The 18,170-nt window shown below is 37.2% G+C and overlaps 1 protein-coding gene across 1 annotated transcript in view; it reads right to left on the bottom strand.

Moving 5' to 3' along the window:
* Window positions 1-18,170, bottom strand: part of LOC108714099 (zinc finger protein ZFPM1-like) — an 87,676-nt gene that overhangs the window by 23,718 nt on the left and 45,788 nt on the right. The window contains exon 4 of the mRNA XM_041590208.1: window positions 15,596-15,691. Coding sequence (XP_041446142.1) covers window positions 15,596-15,691 — 96 coding nt within the window. The remainder of the gene's footprint in view (window positions 1-15,595; window positions 15,692-18,170) is intronic.

Here is an 18,170-nt window from a genome sequence, read left to right as displayed (position 1 = left end):
TTTATACATTACATTTTTGGCTAACTAACTATATTAGAAACATTTTTTTATTTCTACCCAGTTTTAATTTTTACACTGAGCTGTTACTTTAAAATATCAGGTTATCGAGTCCTGAATTTTAATAAGATGATATTATCTTGGATAGGGCACCTAGACATGCTTTTGATCAGTTTTTATTTTTACATGGAACAACTCCTTTAATTGACAGAATGCCGCAAGTTAATAAAATGTTTGTTGAGTTTTGTATTTCTATACCTGATGCTGGTAAACTACATATATAATGCCAGTCACCCCAATGGCTTAACAGGTGAATGATGGGATAGCACACAGGTCATTTATTGCCAACTTGCATACGCCAGCAAAGAGGATCTGGTCCATTGTATGGATAAAGGACACCTCTAACAGAATGTATGGCAGTTCCCATTCTTTTGTAAAAATGCGAATATATAGAGGATATTAGCAGCACACAATAAGCCATGGTCTTATGCATTACAGCTAAGGGAAGATAAATAGAAGATACACTTAACTTACAACCACAGTATTTTTCCATTTAATTTTGCAAATTTTTTTGGAGTGTTAATCTAAAACAAATATTTCTATCTGCCGTCAAAGCAAACACTCCCAGATAGAGAAAAAATAACTTAAATTATTTTCCACACCCACACATACCAAAAAAGGCACTTTATCAGCCAGATCTCTCCCTCCCCTGTCCATCAGTACATGATGTGCTGCCGTGGTCAACACTACTGCTCCCCTGATAATGAAACCTTGAGGTTTTCACCAAAACTCCAGGCATTTGGAGATTAAGGAGGCAGGAGAGTGGATGAGATAAAAGTAACAGAAAAAAAATTTCTCATCGTGTTTAATGAGATAATTTAGAAATAAACTGAAAGGGAATTCAAGCAGAGCGAATAGAAAAGTCTTAGATGGATTCTTTTAAAGCCGTTTTAAAAGTGGCTTATTAAATGAGTACCTATAGGATCTTTCTGCACCTTCTCTGCATTGCCTCCAAACAGCCGCATGTTCAGGCACTCCACCCAACCAAAGGGGTTCTACCACCACCCATTGCTAACCCCACCACAAAGTTGTACTGGCAAAAAAGGCTGTGTAAAGTAATAGCAGGCCAATGAGAACATGAGACCGTGAATTGAGAATAATGATTAGTTTAAATGTAATACAGTTGATAGAATAGCAAACTTGGTTGGCCACTGACCCCAGCTAACCAAGCAAACAGATACAAACACTGAGCAACCAAAGATGGACTTGGACACTGAAATCTTAGAAATCTAAAACTTAACCAACAACTATTTTTGGGAATTGTTATCAGGAGCTTAACCACAGAGACAGCAATCCATATAACATAGGGGACCTGGTAGTAGTGATGTGTGTGTCTGGTGTGTTCGTGCATGTCCTGCTTCAATCTCCTGACGTTGCAATTTATAGGTTTGCGCCAGTGTGCCCCACTCCTTTCGTGACATCCCAAAAGGGCAGGCACAGGTCTATAAATACTAATATTCGCCAGGTTGGGTAATAAACGAGTGGGTTAGGATTGGTGTACAGGTGGACTTTTTGTTACTTCTTTTATAAACAGACTTTTTTAAAATATGTATTCAGTACAGAAGGTGTTTGGAATGGGAGAGAAGGCTAATACTTTTTGTTGTGGGGCCCAGTAACTTCTATGTACATCATTGCTGGAGTCAGATTACCAGGAACCTCCTGTTCATTTCAGCATGTTATCTTGGTCTATTATAAAAACCAAATCACATTTAAAAGAATGCAAAACCAAAAGAATGCAAAAGATATGGACAGCAGCTCCTCTTTGCTTTATCTGCCGATGCACCATGAGCAGCCTAACCTGCCTGATTCCCAAACTGACCGATATCCATAGCATATATCAACCCACCATACGTACATCAATACAAGTAAGATATTATTAGTATGTGTTAGGCCAGTTTAAGCTGAGAAATCAAAAATAAGAAACAGAAGCACTGAACAGCTGTTGTGCTATAAGAAAAGCCAATTTTCCCTCAAACTCTTTGGAAACTTCCAGTGCTAAACAAGCCCTGTGAATTCTGTATTTGTTTGCTCAAAATGTTTCATGGAAACCTTTAAAGAAAGTCATAAAGCCTAGCTCTTTTCTAAACATACCAAAGGCTAAACTATGTCCTTTAATCTGCAGCATTCAATATTTTCCTGCCAATGGAAACTCACTTTGACATTCATTACATCTCTGCCACTTTTGCTGCAATATTATACTTGTATGTCTATAGCACAAAGCCAGACTAGAGCCCACTATAAAATGCAAATTATCACAAAATACTACATATAGATTAGATTTATTTTATCATTCACTGGCAGCAAAGTATGTATGATGGCACGGTTTATTATGAGCAAAGCAAAATTACTGGCACACAGGACATTTCTGACCAAGGAGCGTGCCACCGAAATATTACAGTAATACGCAGGGTTCTCCCCACTTGCATTATATCCTGTGTGCCGGTAATTTTGCAGTATATTGGAGGGTGTGTTCCCTTCTACTGTGCACCGGACTATCGCTTAGAAAAATAGGCCAGGTTGTGCTGTGGGTTATTTATTGGACAGTTTATTATAAGGTCATAGTGTTACTTATCGTGCTCATATATATATGAAAGGACCTGTCCAATACTTTTTTTCACACAAACACGAATTAACCATAACCTGAAGAAATCTGTTGTTTGCAGAACCAAAAAATGGGGGCACCATCGAGACACAAACTAGATATACAAAACACTAGCTGTAAGAAGACCACAGGAGCATAATCTATATATTGCTACATTGCCCTACGCAAGGGTGAATCATTAGCATAGGTGGATCAGTCAATATTACTCATCCACTTACTGATGCATCTGGGCTGCAGGTAACTGGCTTTATAAAAGCACAAACTTGTTCTATTCTGGCTTTGTAGATGAACCTGTACATAGAGTGATAGAAAGCAGGTTTTCTGTTTATGGTTTAACATCAAGCAAACATGCCAAGTTAAAAGCTCTAACATGAAAAACAGCTTTACAGTCAGTAAATACAGAATACAATATGCAACTGTGCCCACATTATAGGTCAGATAGACCTATATGGCTGTGCATATATATATTATATAGTGTGTGACTGTGTGTAAGCAGGAGAGGGGAATATTACAAGAAAGAGTGTGCTCATCAGTTTATGTACCAAATTAAACAACACTACATCTGTTAATGCTCCCAAGTTGAGGATTATAGATTATTGTTATCAGCTATTTGCATATCAGAATTTTAAGCAGTCAACCCCCTCCAGCAAACAAGGTCATTCCAAAGATAAAAATTCAGTTATGTTCTGTTTTTTTTTTTATTCCCAGCCACATCTAGACTTGCTGAATATGGTATTAAACTGACAATATCACCAGAAAAACTATTTTATTTGCCAATTAATATTCCCTAGTTACTTAAAGTGATACTGACACTAAAAAATGAATTTTAGCATATGAATGTACTGTACATTAAATGTTACCTATAGGTCATGTTGATCATTTTTTGCTGAGAGGTTTGTTTTTGTATATAATTGTTAGTTGAAGTTCCTAAGCCTGACTCTCTGACACTCTGACTTTGCCAACCTGACTGTCCCATCTCAGCCTGTTAGTTACAGTTTCTAATGCTAACGGACTCCTGCTGTATATGGCAGCCCCCTCATACAGGAACATGGGGGATCAGACAGGTAATGGACATGTAAAAGCATCATGCAAATGCTTTATGGCAAAGTCAGAAGTAGCTTGCAAAGCCAATATTATAATAGATGTAAAAAAAAAGTTTAATTTCAGGTGTCAGTATCTCTTTAAAAAGACCCTGCAAACACATTGGTGGATTTCACAGTAGAGCCCAAAACGCAAGAAAGCTTTACTGGTGGAAAAATTCAAATTCCCCATCAATTATACAACTGCACCCAATGCATTTCAAATGAGAAGATTCCTGTTTAAAATTAGTTTTTAAACAGAAGTTCTGTACAGAATATGTTCAGTCTAGGTTGTAAATATTAAGCAACAATGTTATTCTTAAAGGGGTTGTTCACCTTTGAGATAACTTTTAGTATGATGTAAAGCACTGCGTATCTTGACAGCGCTATATAAATAAATGATGATGATGATGTAGAGAGTGATATTCTGAGACAATTTGCCATTGGTTTTCATTTTTTTATTTGACGTTTTTGAGTTGTTTCGCTTTTTATTCAGCAGCTCTTCAATTTAGATTTTAAGCAGTCTGGTAGCTAGGGTCCTATTTACCCTAGCAACCATGCATTTGAATAAATCTCCCTGTATACGAGGTATCCCGACTGGACAGTTTATACGTCTAAGACGTATATGATCAGCTTGGGATGATTTCATGAATGAGTCAATGGAGTTGTGGGGCAGGTTTGTCGAACGAGGATATGAAATCTCGGTCATTAAAAAAGCTTTTGATATAGATGTGGGCTATGATAGGGATAGTTTTCTGTGTTTCGTATACAGGTTTCGGTAATTTTGTACAGTCTTATTTATCTACGTATTTGAAGATGGCTGTGTTTATCCATGTATTTGCTCTTTTAATATGTATAGCTCGACCTTTGATAAATCTGCCCCTAATACAAGTCAACTTTGGAATTAAAAGAATAGTGGTGTTCTTACCATTCAGCAGTGTGGGGCAATACAACACACACACATATAAAATTCAACACACTAAAAGCGATAAGCAACATATCTCTAATATGCATGCTTGTGAACTTGAGTGCAGTAACAGTAAACTTGTTTCTATATCCTTCAGCTTTTTTTATGCAGGAGCAATAAACCATTATATCAGACCGGGGTCTACGTTTGCAGCTTAAGTGTTAAATTATAAGAGGATGTATGTGTAGCAATTTTACATATAAAAAACACTGATCAAATATTGTATGACGAAGATCAACTTACGATTAGCCGCAGGAAAAGACTCCTTCTAGTACCCTGTCACTGGAGTACCATTAGTTCAAGTGACCCCGTTGTTTTTGGCAGAAAGTTTGTTCCTCTCCCCTCCTTTTCTATTCTGGGAGTTTTAAGAAACATATTTTGGAGAACAACAGGCTTCATTCTTAAGGGATTGGAGCTGGGCGAGACATTGGCACTGCCAGCCTGTTCTCAGGCAACATTAGTCATGTAAGCAGGATCTTTGATAAAAACGCACAGGGGTGAAGGATTCCAGCTGTGTGATAAATGGCCCATTTGTGCTTCTGGGCTCCTTTTTCAATTGCCTTTACTCTTGGGCACAGAGGACAGAAAAACTCAGGAGACACTGCCAAAATATCTGGCACTCTACAATTATCCTTAGCTCCAGAGATCCACCCTGAACTGTTGTCCTGGATGCTCGCTACCTATTGTCTTTTCTGTAATAGAGCATTTGCATGCTTCTTTGTCTGTTCTCGTCTATGAATAAAAGATTACAGGGCCGGTAGTGTCTGGAAGAAAAACCTTACTATAGAACATTTCATCCATAGGATTTTGACTCAAGGGACGTTTCCCATTGATTACTGCACAAGTAACCCTAGTTTGCACTCTTGAGTAAGGATTAGTTGCGGTACTGTACTAATTAGAAAGCAACCCAGAGTGATTTGTTGTGTTTTCTATCACTAACTGGCAGTTCCAGTCTTTTACTATATAACACTGTGTCCCAAGTGCGAATGAATTATCTCAAATGTTTTATATGAGGTTTGCTGGGCTCCTGGCAGACACAAGCAACTTATTATTGTAAAAGTGGAGGCTAGTGGTTGATATTCATCTACATAATTTATAACGAAAAGTGACTTTACATCATTTCCCAGTTTTATACCAAAAAATTTCTCTATTAAACAGACAAAAAGTCACATATAGGTAGTAATTATATAGGTATTTCTATTTCCCCCCTGTTATCACATGACTCCACTGTTGCTTACAAGGTTAATAACAAGAGGTTGCAAACAGATTTGTCTATGGAGTATACCTTAGACCCGACATATATAAATACAAAATGTTGTTCTCTTCATCCAGAGGTATATATCAGTGAAAAGAAACACAGTAAAAACTCACTTTTACATACCCTGATTTTAAGTTTCCCCTAATTGCATTGCCGTGATTTTACATTTTCCCAAATTTTACACAATTTTTTTTCCAGGTCCCCTGTTAAACATAAAATTGTGGTTCTACTGTAGTATACATTTTCCCTATAGTTTGGTATTTAAACCTAACTCTTTGAATATTGATTACAAAATGTAAAGAAAGAAATATGAATTTTTAGGAATTTAAAAAAAAAAACCAACCCCCCAAAGGTCCGCATTTAATTATTTCCTCCCTTGTTCACTTGTTGCCCTAGTTCTTCCAATAAATGTTTGGATGATATGAACTGCATTTGTGCCAGATGCTAGCAATTATTTGCGCTGCTGCCCTCTGTAAAGCTACAACAGAATTTTTAATCCAATGACCACACATGCTCAGCATCCGGCAACGCCAAGCAGAAACTGAATGCTGGGCTGGCTGGAAAAGCAATCACAAATATACTAAATACATAAGTGAAAGCCTGGAAAAAAGCTATTTAAAAAACATATCTATCAAGTATAGTTTAGGTTGGAATTTAGAATACCTACATAAATGCGTATATAATCAAATTTAAATAATTGCTGTGCTAAAGTATTTTTGATGTATAAGAAAGGGTGATGGAATCATGGCTTTATGTGAACATGGAAATACAGAATTCATATACTCATGCATTAAAAGTTAAAAAGCTAAATTTATTGACGTATTAAAATCCATTAAACCCCACAGAAAACACATTTCATGCTTACCCAGCACTTAATTATAGGCATACATTTATGTATATATGGCTATAGCAGCAGAGGATCAGCATGAAACTAAAGGTGTCCATACATGCAGAGTTCTGCTCTTTGGTGACCGCTCCCCGACATGCACACCTTGAGGTGGCCGATATGGGGCTGATCAGATCAAGTGCCCTAGGGCCCAACGATCAGATCAAAACATCAAGAAAACAGGGACGGATGAGAACCACATCAACAAACCAATACAGTCCTTCATCCAACGGGATTTTTAAACCTGGCCTGCAGTCTATAAACAGCTTATATCGGTCCGTGTATGGCCACCTTTACTCCAGCCCATAAAAAATATGACCAGAGGTCACACTGTGGTGGCTTAGTAACTGTTTTCTTAAAAATCTGTATAACAGAACACTTATCTTTGAAACTGTATGCACTTACAAAGAATGAATGACTAATAAAACATGGGGCAAGGGAAATATTTGTATTGTTTAGGACATTTTTCTTTTTTAGAGGAGAAAATTGCTGAGTGAAAAAAGCACAGCTACATATAATATTAATAATAACTTAAGTTCTTTAGTGCTATGCTTAGTGATGCACTAAATCTTATATCTGGCCAAATTCAAGGCTTTTTCTGCAGGATTTTGATTTGGCCTAATACTTGGTCCTTGCTGGACCAAATCCAAACAGTAAATATTACATTACTTTAGACCACATGACAAAAGAAAGGGACAATTATTTTTCACATTGTATGGAATGATTTGCTGCCAGCTGAAATAAACCAGCAGAGAAACTTTACGGGGCTGATTTACTAGAACTCAAATTAATCTCAGTTTATTCTGAAAACAAAGGCGACCAAACTCACTTCCACAAATTGAACATCGCTAAAAAAAATTGAGCATCAATTTGTATCGTATCAGCTCTGAAATATGGAGGCCCAAAACACTGTATAGTGCTCAGTAATTAATCTCAAATAAAAAATAACACTTGTGGTAGAGACAAGAGCTTATAACAATACATTGCTATAGTCCAGCAACAGATGGATTAGCTAAGTTTGCCCATATCCTAGATATAGAAAACGGTTCATTTACTGTATAGATTAAATCATACTCAGCCTACTAGTTCAGGATAGAACATACACTTTTATATAAATATGTATTAAACTGGAACACATAGACTGATATTATCTGGCCATTTGTTTTTAACCAAACTAACCTCATATTCATTTGTCTGCAGGTCAAACGCTTTTTGCTTTATACAAATCCATAGTTGGTTTATGATGATGATCCTGACTCAGTTCATCCAATAATAAAACGGACATGTTTATGCCAATAGCAGAGCCCATGGAAACCCCTTTGAAATGATAATTTTGTGTGTAATTCTGTACAATCTGCTGCTGGCAGTTCTAATACCCAGGTCAGATAACTGGATCTTACTGTGGGTAGTTTATAATCACTGAGAACCATTGCCCTTGTTGCAAAGGCAGCCATGCCAAGACAAAATCTCATGCAGTCTGCTTTGGTTTAACAGAGGAATAAATTGGCAGATTTGGCCACAAATGTATATGACCAAACTCAACTGATCAAAGTGTTCAGCTAGCAAGCCAAATTTAGGACAGATACAGTACAAAGATTTCCCTGGCAAAAAAACAACTATATTCCCTTCAGGAAAAATAAAATAGACTGTGCTATTTTCTGGCACTGTGCTGTAAATATTGAGAATTGTCTCTGCTAATACACTCAAATTGATTAATTGCTCAAAAATGCCTTTGCATGCATTAGAATGTCTTAGAGATATTCAGTATTATCCATGGAAGGGATTTTTTTGGCGTTTGTTGCCACAACAAAACACAGGCAACAAATAGCAATGTGTGTCATTGCCCTAAAACAGAAAGTGTGTAAACTTTGCTATGAGAACAGTGGGGCAGTAGGCTTCAATACATGTAAGAAAGGAGTTAAAGGCTAATTTCTGAGTTGCTGTGGTACCTAATACGCTCTGCCTACAAATGTCACCCAAGAAGCCATTTTCAGAGCTCCTCAGCATGTTTTACAAGCTGTGCAGTGCAAACAGAAGGGATCCAGTGCCTACTCCTGAACAGAACACTATGGAACTGAGATAGCGATCACAGACTAAATTATTCAGCACGGGCTCACTGCAAGGCAGGAGTGCAGGGGGAAGACAATGGAGGGGGCAGGCTGTTAACATATCTCCAAAAGGGTTTTTGTAAGGCAATCCTCTGCTTGCCAACAAAACCCGTTTCCTTCTGCAGAGGAAAACCAACAGAGCTAGGGTAGGGAAAAAAGCTTGCCTAGTGAATTAGTGTTCACCCTTTAAGCTTTGAATGAAGGCATTCAACAACTTATGGCAGAGGCCTTAGGGTCTTATTTTTGGACCGAGAGCACTTAAAGGGAAAATGCACACATCCTTTTTGATGTGAGATCATTCAGCTGGGCTTATGAAGAAACGGTTCATAAAAATTTCTGAACTTCCAAAATAAATATAAATCTATTTTATATATTGTATATGCATGGGATCTGTTATCTGGAAACCCATAATGCATAAAGCTCAGAATTACGGCCTCCTCTTTTTCTGTAATAATGAAACAGTACCTTTACATGGTCCAAACTAAGATATAATTAATCCTTTTTGGAAGCAGAACTAGCCTATTGGGTTTATTTAACCTTTACATGATTTTCTAGTAGGCTTAAAGCAGGGGTCCCCAACCTTTTTTTACCCGTGAGCCCGTGTGTTGGGGAGCAACACAGGTATGCAAAAAGTTCCTGGGGTGCCAAATAAGGGCTGTGATTGGCTATTTGGTATCTCATATGTGGACTGGCAGACTACAGGAGGCTCTATTTTGCAGTACGCCTGTTTTTTATGCAACCAAAAGTTGACTCCAAGCCTGGAATTCAAAAATAAGCACCTGCTTTGAGGACACTGGGAGCAACATCCAAAGGGTTGGAGAGCAACATGTTGCTCGCGAGCTACTGGTTGGGGATCACTGGCTTAAAGTATGAAGAACCTAATTACAGAAAGATCCATTATCCAGAAACCCCCAGCTCCCGACCATTCTGGATAACAGGTCCCATACCTTTATCATCTATCACGAGTATCATGGTTTCCTTTCAATCTGTGGAATCTGAGCTTATGCCAAAAAGGGAGGTATCTAGAAGAAACTGTTTCCCAGACCTTACAGTTTCTTTTTGGCTTAAAAGACACTTTTCTGTATGCAAAAAAAAAAGAAGACACACAAGTAACAGCTAAGGATTCTGGGAGTCATACGGCTTGGAAATTGTCACCTTGTGAAGTATTGTTCTGGAACAGTGATGCCAGTGGCTGTTCATATAAGTATATAGGCACAACTGCACAAGGCTTTGTCTTTCTTTGACAGTATGTAAAATATGTCTAGTTTTGGGAGTTTTTTGAGTGTCTGCCTTACTTTCCTTTATTAATTCAAATATGTTCTGGGTGAAAAGAACGTATGTGCAACACCAGACCCCCATACTTGTTTTCCTCTTTATTCTAGGAGTTGTGGTTCATAGCTTGGGGCGGGGGAGACAGGGGTTAGTGGAAATCACGCATTTCCAAGATCAGAGGGCAATTCAGCCTTTTTTTCATTGTTTTTCTTTGTAGCTAGCAACATTTGTTTTCCATTTAATTCTTCATCAAGCATAAATACAATGGAATATTCAGTTGTTGTTATGCTATTTATTAAGGTCAAGTATTTTCCATTGTGGCATCATTCTTATATCATTCGTTCTACTCAAAAAAAAAAAGAAGAAAAGTTTATTGTCGATAGCTTGATTGGAAGCAGGGGAAAGAAATGAAAATTTCAAGCAGTTTTACCCTATATGCCAGAAACATGTTTAAATATATTTCTGACATAAATGTTAAATCCTGAGAACTTGCACTACTTTACTACTTTTCCAACTACTTTGGCAAATGAGCAGCAACACAAAAGCACTACAAATTCTTTTGTGTGAACGCTCTCAAAAAATAGAAAACCATTCATTTTAATAAATGGAAACACCTATACAATAAACTGTTTTGCATTAAAATGTAACATAACCTCTTCCGGATATCATACTATGCAAATACTGTAGACATTCTGAAAGCAAGAATCTTTGAAGCTTTCCTTGCTGAATAAAAAATGATAATGACTTGCTGAAGTCAAGCATTCTTCTCTTTTATAATAACCAAGTCAATCGAGGCAGTTTTTTTGTGGATAAGATTTTATTATACCCAGGCTAAGGAAAAGTATGGCAGCTCCCATCCATATGAAATAAAATAATAATAAATAAGGTCTTGTGTGCAGGATAATGTGTGCAGTGTTTAACTAAACAACTTAATACAAAACAATATATTGTTGTATATATTGTGTTGGTGATGTAGATCTAGAGCATCTAACTGCAAGTTGCATAGCTTCAGTGAACTACAATTTTAAACATACATAGATCCTGGCAACAGGAACACAGGTTTGAGATCCCTTAGGTAAAATGGTAAAATGTTTCTCAATATAACACAGTGGTAAATTATGTCTTCCTTAAAACGTTACTGAGCATTGCATCTGCCACTGCTGACGTACAGAGGATACTGCTGATAAAAATAAATAATAATGAAGAAATATTTTGTCTCCATAATTTTTTTTTCTCTTCTCCCCTTTTTACCAGAGCTGTCCCTGATAAATGCGAGGTCTGCAGGGAAGCTGATAGAAAGACTATCAGAAGGGTATGTGTGAGCGGAGCACCCTATCACCACTTCATCACAGGCACTGCCATCCACTCCCAGCCACATAGAAATTAATATCACTCCAATTACCAGAATAGAGCCAGGCTGGAGGCAGCCGATAGGGAAATATCTCTTACAGAAAGGATGCGAAGGCTGCAAAAAAAAGTTTGAGGGGTAGCGAGATGTCCGTCTGGAAGGCACCACAGGAAAGGGGAGTTTAAATAAAATGACGGATTCATTTGGACTGCTGGGAAAAGGTTCTACATGGTTATCACTATCCTTGGCACTGCCCTTTGAGAATCCCTCAAATAACAATAAAAAAAAATGAAATGCATATTGAAATTCTATTTATTGTTTTTAATATATTCCCACAAAATAGTATTAACCAGTCAGACCCTAGCCTTCACTTTCTAAAAGACTGACTGCTAACTGGTTACTACTGATAAGTGCGCTATTACAATATAACACCCATACTGGCACATTAGGCCTGATTGTTAGCATGCCTTAACCTATCCGTGCACCCTTCTACTACATCTGATACTTCTGTTACAATTAACTGGGTATCCTTACCATAGATATATGGAGGAACCTATCTACAGGATATCATTTCTCTAAGGTAGTGGAAAGTGTGAAGGACATTAACACTAAAATATGAATTCTCCATATGGGAGTAGGAAGGACCCATGTGTCTGGCAGAACCATATGATAGCTCCTGAGTGCAGATTTTTTTCTTGTGTTCCCCTCATGGACGAAATGGGTCCACATCCTGTGCTAAGTAAGACCCAGGAGGTATAGGTCACTTAAGGAGACACCATGAATGAGCACGAGCTAGGGCAGGATAAAATATGCTGTTGATTTGCTTATGAAGGGGTTGTGTATTTGCACTAAGGATGTGCAGTAGGAGTAGTACCGCAGTGTGAAATGCAGCAGTACAGGTACTCCAGGCGTATGTATAGGTATAAAGGCATACACCCAAAAGCTTATAGGAGTACCTGATAAAGCACTTGCACACTCCTACAGGCACTCTCCTCCTTTTTTTGAGCACTACTGTTAGCTAAAATATTGCTATTGAATTTCAGTTTATAAGTCTGTTAACCTGGTTTATAAATACTTGACTTTATTAAAATAAAACAATGGTACTCAACTAATTCCATGTAGAACAAGCGAGAACAGAGAGAAAATGCAGGTGTAAAAGTGTTGCTCTTTAATCCAACAAATATATGTAAGGGCTGTGTTGGCAAAGGGGACCAGGTGCAGCCTATATGATGCAGCTAGGGAAGACACTTTTATGTATGATACTTTCTCTAGCAGACAACACTGTTTTGAGAGCAATATTGGAAGAACTAAATTTCTGATGAATCACTGTTTATATGATATTTTCAACAAAATCATGAGCTGGTTTGTGCCAACATGGACCAGCCATATTCAGCTGCTCCTGGTTAAGATTACATTTATTGAACAGTTTTTGTGTTGGAAGCATCGAAATTATTATAATGCATAAGTCACGAGTATGTATGTGCTGCTTTATTTCCTTAGCTCATTACACGTCTTAAAGACTTTCCTGAAATAAATATCTGCAACAATGAATCTTTCATCAGCAATTAATCAACCCACATGATTAGCTAATCTTTTCAGGCACTTACAAACCTAAAGAATGAACTTTGTATGTGTCAGTTTAGTAATCTGTAGAGTACAGAGGGGTGCTCCCAGTGACACAGGTAACTAGATTATATTCACTAAGGCAAGGGTAAACTTCTATAAGACGTGGCAAAAAGTCATTAGAGAGTTACTGGTTACTATCTATCCCTGACATTAAACTTTTTCTAAATTCTGATAAAAACATTTTTTGAATCCCAAACTGAATCACAATCATGCATAATAAAGATATGCATATACATAGATTACTATGTAAAAGGATGAATGATGAATGGCTCACTTTTGATGCCTTTGATGCAATATCATCTGTTATGTTTATTGCTAATCTAACGTAAACAATTTAAATTTTTTGGTACTTCTCAGAAAGGGGAAGTGGCTTTCTTTAATGGTACAGGTATAGGGTCCCATATCCGGAAACCCGATATCCAGAAAGCTCCGAATTACGGAATGGCTGTCTCCCATAGACTCCATTTTATACAAATAATCCAAATTTTTAAAAATGATTTCCTTTTTCTCTGTAATAATAAAACAGAAGCTTGTACTTGATCCCAACTAAGATATAATTAATCCTTTTTGGAAGCAAAACCAGCCTATTGGGTTTATTTAATGTTTAAATGATTTTCTAGTAGTCATAAGGCATGAAGACCCAAATTACAGAAAGATCCGTTATCCGGAAAACCCCAGGTCCCAAGCATTCTGGATAACAGGTCCCATACCTGTACCCACTTTACCCAGCACTAAGCTTTTTTCCAATTAGTTTACTATAAAGAGTGAGAAGGAACTTATAGCCATTCTGAATTTCCTGAGCCACGTGATTACTTGTGCTTAGGGCTCCTCTAATCCCCTCTGACTGGCTATTGGTAGCCGTACAATAGTATGGAGGATGAATTTATATTTAATATGTGGTGCGTAAGTGATATAAATATGTCGGGCACCGCTTTTTCTTAAAAGCATGGTAAACCAATGACACTGGGCTACTAAAGTTCTAGTGCAGAACAGCAGACTAATATTCATGGTAATTAGTATAGCACTAAGGCTCTAGGCTCTGACACTGTGTGCATGTAGCCATTTTCACTGTTGCTATACACCTCTGGTCACTATTCTAGTGGATTACCCACAGTGGTGCTGAGTGCTAAATAACTTATCTTTGGAGAATACAAATGACTGAAGCCAGAAGAAGTCTGCTTCAATGCACATTACAGAACCAGCTAAATAACTTATCTTTGGAGAATATGGATATACTGCAAACTAGAGATATTCTGCCTAGCGCTTCTATAGAATCTAAGATAGGGTTCAGCCATCCACTGGTTTAGCCTTAAGGAGTCTCCTGTCCAGACATGGGTTTCATCAAGTAGTTGAGAACCACTAGTAGTAAGTAACGGACTTACACTATTTCCTGGTAAGTCAATTAGGCCCAGATTTTTCTGATCATCCCCAGGGAAAACACCAATTCATTGGCAAACACAAATGGCTGAAGCCAGAAGACGTCTGCTTAAATGCATATTACAGAACCAGTGGGTTAAAACAGTTTAGAAAGTTAGAGCAAGAAAATCCTGTACCCAGAGAATTCAGGAAAGGTGCAAGACATGAGGAATATGCAGAACTATTCAAAGCAGCATTAGAGCATCGATGAAACATAAGGCTAACATTTAATTGGGATGAATTAATTGGGTACTACACAGCACAGGATGGTTGGAAAACAAAAATATTTACAATTTAAAATCATCAATACCCTAAAATAGTCTTTGTTTCCTAACAAATGAAACTAAATATAGTGAGTTCTTTCACTGTCAACAGTAATTTCCCACATATAACCCATATCCAATATAAAAGTGGATGGCTGATTATAATTTTATAGCATGAGTTTGACTTAATCCCACCCAACAAAAAAATGAATGAGCACATATTTACAGTGTGTATGCTGCATCTCTATGCGTACGTGCCACCTATTTCCTATCTTACAGTTTACTTCCTGTTTATGTTATCTCATAACATTCCAGCACATTCCAGCATTATTTAGTAACTGCATCCCTCCACGTACATTGGAGCATAAGATGTGGCAGAAGAATCATTACGGTACATCAGCAATATGGAAGGACTTTATGAAAATACCCCAGCAGTTGGAGTGTTAACTTCTTCAAGGAGCTTGCTGGTTCAGTACATTAATACAGCTGCCCAAGGGCTTGTTCTCAGTACAAAGTCTACAGATAATCAGATATATGTGGCCTAGTTTAGCTCATTTTCATCCCAAAAATATACAACTTGTTCAGATTTTTTTTTTAACTCACAAGGGCTCGTTTCTTTGCATCAGTCCTTCAAAAGACCATTTTTGCCATATGGATCTGTCTCACACTTACAATATTTGTAATTCATGGCCTAAAAGACTTACAACACATACCTGGCCCATTCCATATTTGTGGTTCTTCAGCATCTTCAGTATTGGATGGGCTTCTAGGTTCCTCAATGTTATCTTCATCTCCTCCTAAATCCCCCTCTAAAAAAAACAAAAAAAACGTATGTAAGGTCTTTAACATATACTTAAGTAATAAAAAACAGACATACGCCAAAAACCAGTGTTTAGATGGGGTTAAAATGGTTAATGGAGATTTTTAGAATTTATTTACATTTTACTTAGTACATACAGTGATATATACCACAGTATTACATGTGCAGCATATAACTATATATTATCCCCTCATCGCAATATTAGGAAATACATCTTTATATAACTTGATTATATGGAAGTTGAAGGAATGCTCTAACCTGATTATAATTCCAATATTAGAAATATTAGAGTTACAAAATCATTAGCTTTTGAGAAAGTGGCACATGGCCATGAAACGCTGTCAAGCATGTTGTCTTTGAATGCATGTGTGGTTCATGTTTTTTACTGAAATAATAATTAAGTGAAGATTTTCATATATTTCCTGGTGCTCTATGTTAAGTGATCTTTTTTCTAGATTATACTGCCGCCTGCCTTCTTTCTAGAAATAAAAAGTTATATTGAAGACATGCATTCCTTTTAGTCTTTGGAGTCCCTACATTACCTGCAAGGACACATAGATAAACATTACATGATTGTGGTGCAAAAATATTATATATTCAGTGAGACATTAAATCAAAGCTGATTCATAGTTACTCAATGCTATCCTATGCAGTGTCATTTGACCATATTGTCCAATAGAAATACAGACACCAACATTTTTCTCAGTCTGAGATAAAAGTTGTAAGATCTCTTGCCCATGAGATCTTACAATCCAGAATTGGCTCCTTTTGTTTAGACATCCAGTTGTTGCACAACTTTCAGCCTTCGGTTATGTTGACAGAAGCGATTAGCAGTCCTTACTTAAAATATATAAAACCTAAACCACATCAGAGTTTTCTCTTTGGCATTCTAATGGTTGGGTTTGCCCCTCAAAAATATCACCTCAGTTCCACGTAGAAGCATAAAGGTTAACAAGGTGTCAGGCCACAGCTTTCCACTTCGCTTATTCCTAGCAACTGGCTGATAATAATTTTCCCCATTAACTGCGGTTAAAGATGGAGCGATAAGGCTATCTGCATATGACAGTGCAGCTGATTAGTGCACAAAGTGCATGTTTGCCTACCGTCCTGCAACGATAAATGAAACAGCACAGATCGATACAACCCATAAATGCCAACGTCAGAATTATTAATAGCAGCCGCGGGAGCATGATTATCATCAGATCAATAGGAGTTCAGTGTCACCACCCTGTGCGTTTCCTACTTTGGGCCCAGTAAATATCAACAATGAGGTTTTTAGCACTTTGGGCTGCGCGATAACGAAACAACACTGGGAAAACAAAGGTCGGTGAGAAAATAAAGTTGAGGGTTGAGGTGTGCTGTTAACTGCCCCTTTTCTGCTGTTCAATACAAAATCTAAATCTTGGCTCATGCTTGGCCCACCAAAACGACTAGCCATTTGATGATATATTTTTTACTATATTAACTTTTGTTCCCGTATTTCAAAGTAATACATGAATGATCTGTCGTGAAAATATTGAACTACAGTTTCCAGACACTTTTCTGTCATTTCTCCAGAGGAATCATTTGTCTTGCTTTTCATGCCAGCTTTGTATTGGAACAGTTACTACCCACCACCTTTAAAATATTCCTAAGAAGGCAACATGGGGAGGGGATTCTTATCTCATGAGTATTCTTTTCTCATATTTCCTTTAAAGGGGTGCCCAAAATTTGTTATTTTCCACAATAAAAGAAAATGTTATTCCAATATACATTAATTCATTGAAATGGCACCGGTTTTAAAGTTATTTTTAAATGTAAGAGAGAGCTGTTTTTGTTTACCCCTTTCTGTTCTCTGCGCTCACTGCTGGTTGCGGCTCTTGAATATAGCAAAAGAGAGAGTCTGTTTCTGCAACATCAGTTGCAGGGCAGAAAACATACAGCCATACCACTTTCAATAGAAATTACCTTGGAAAAGTTGCAGAGAATACGATTTTCTTTTGATTTTCTTTAAAGGGACATTCACTTTAAATCTTTGCCCTACTTCTTAAATAAAGAAGGGCACTCCTGAGCCTAAGATAATAAATCTAAGAACGTGTTTTAGCATTATTATTAGACTCTTCTGCCACTTTAGGCCCCACTGCACCTATAGTTTATGAATGAGATTTAAGTGGTTGCTTTGTATGGCAGTTATCACTTAAAGCAACAACACATGAATAAACATGGCATCCTAGGTAGAATAGCACGAATATATGCACTACTGAGCATTTAAAAAAATAATAAAATGTGATCTATCACTTACGGGTTGAGTTTTATTTTAACGCTTTCTACAAATGATGGATAATTAGACTATAATTCTTTAGAAGAATAATGATACTGTATTTTTCACATGTGATATAGCTAACAAGCTTTTTAATCTATAATTAACTCAGAAGAAGTGAAACTGCTGTCAAAAGCATAACAATGGTCTATTTGATGCCCAGTCCTTC

Source organism: Xenopus laevis, chromosome 4L (assembly GCF_017654675.1).
Source record: "Xenopus laevis strain J_2021 chromosome 4L, Xenopus_laevis_v10.1, whole genome shotgun sequence".
Classification (NCBI taxonomy): Eukaryota; Metazoa; Chordata; class Amphibia; order Anura; family Pipidae; genus Xenopus; species Xenopus laevis.
This window is presented reverse-complemented; position numbering and strand designations above follow the sequence as displayed.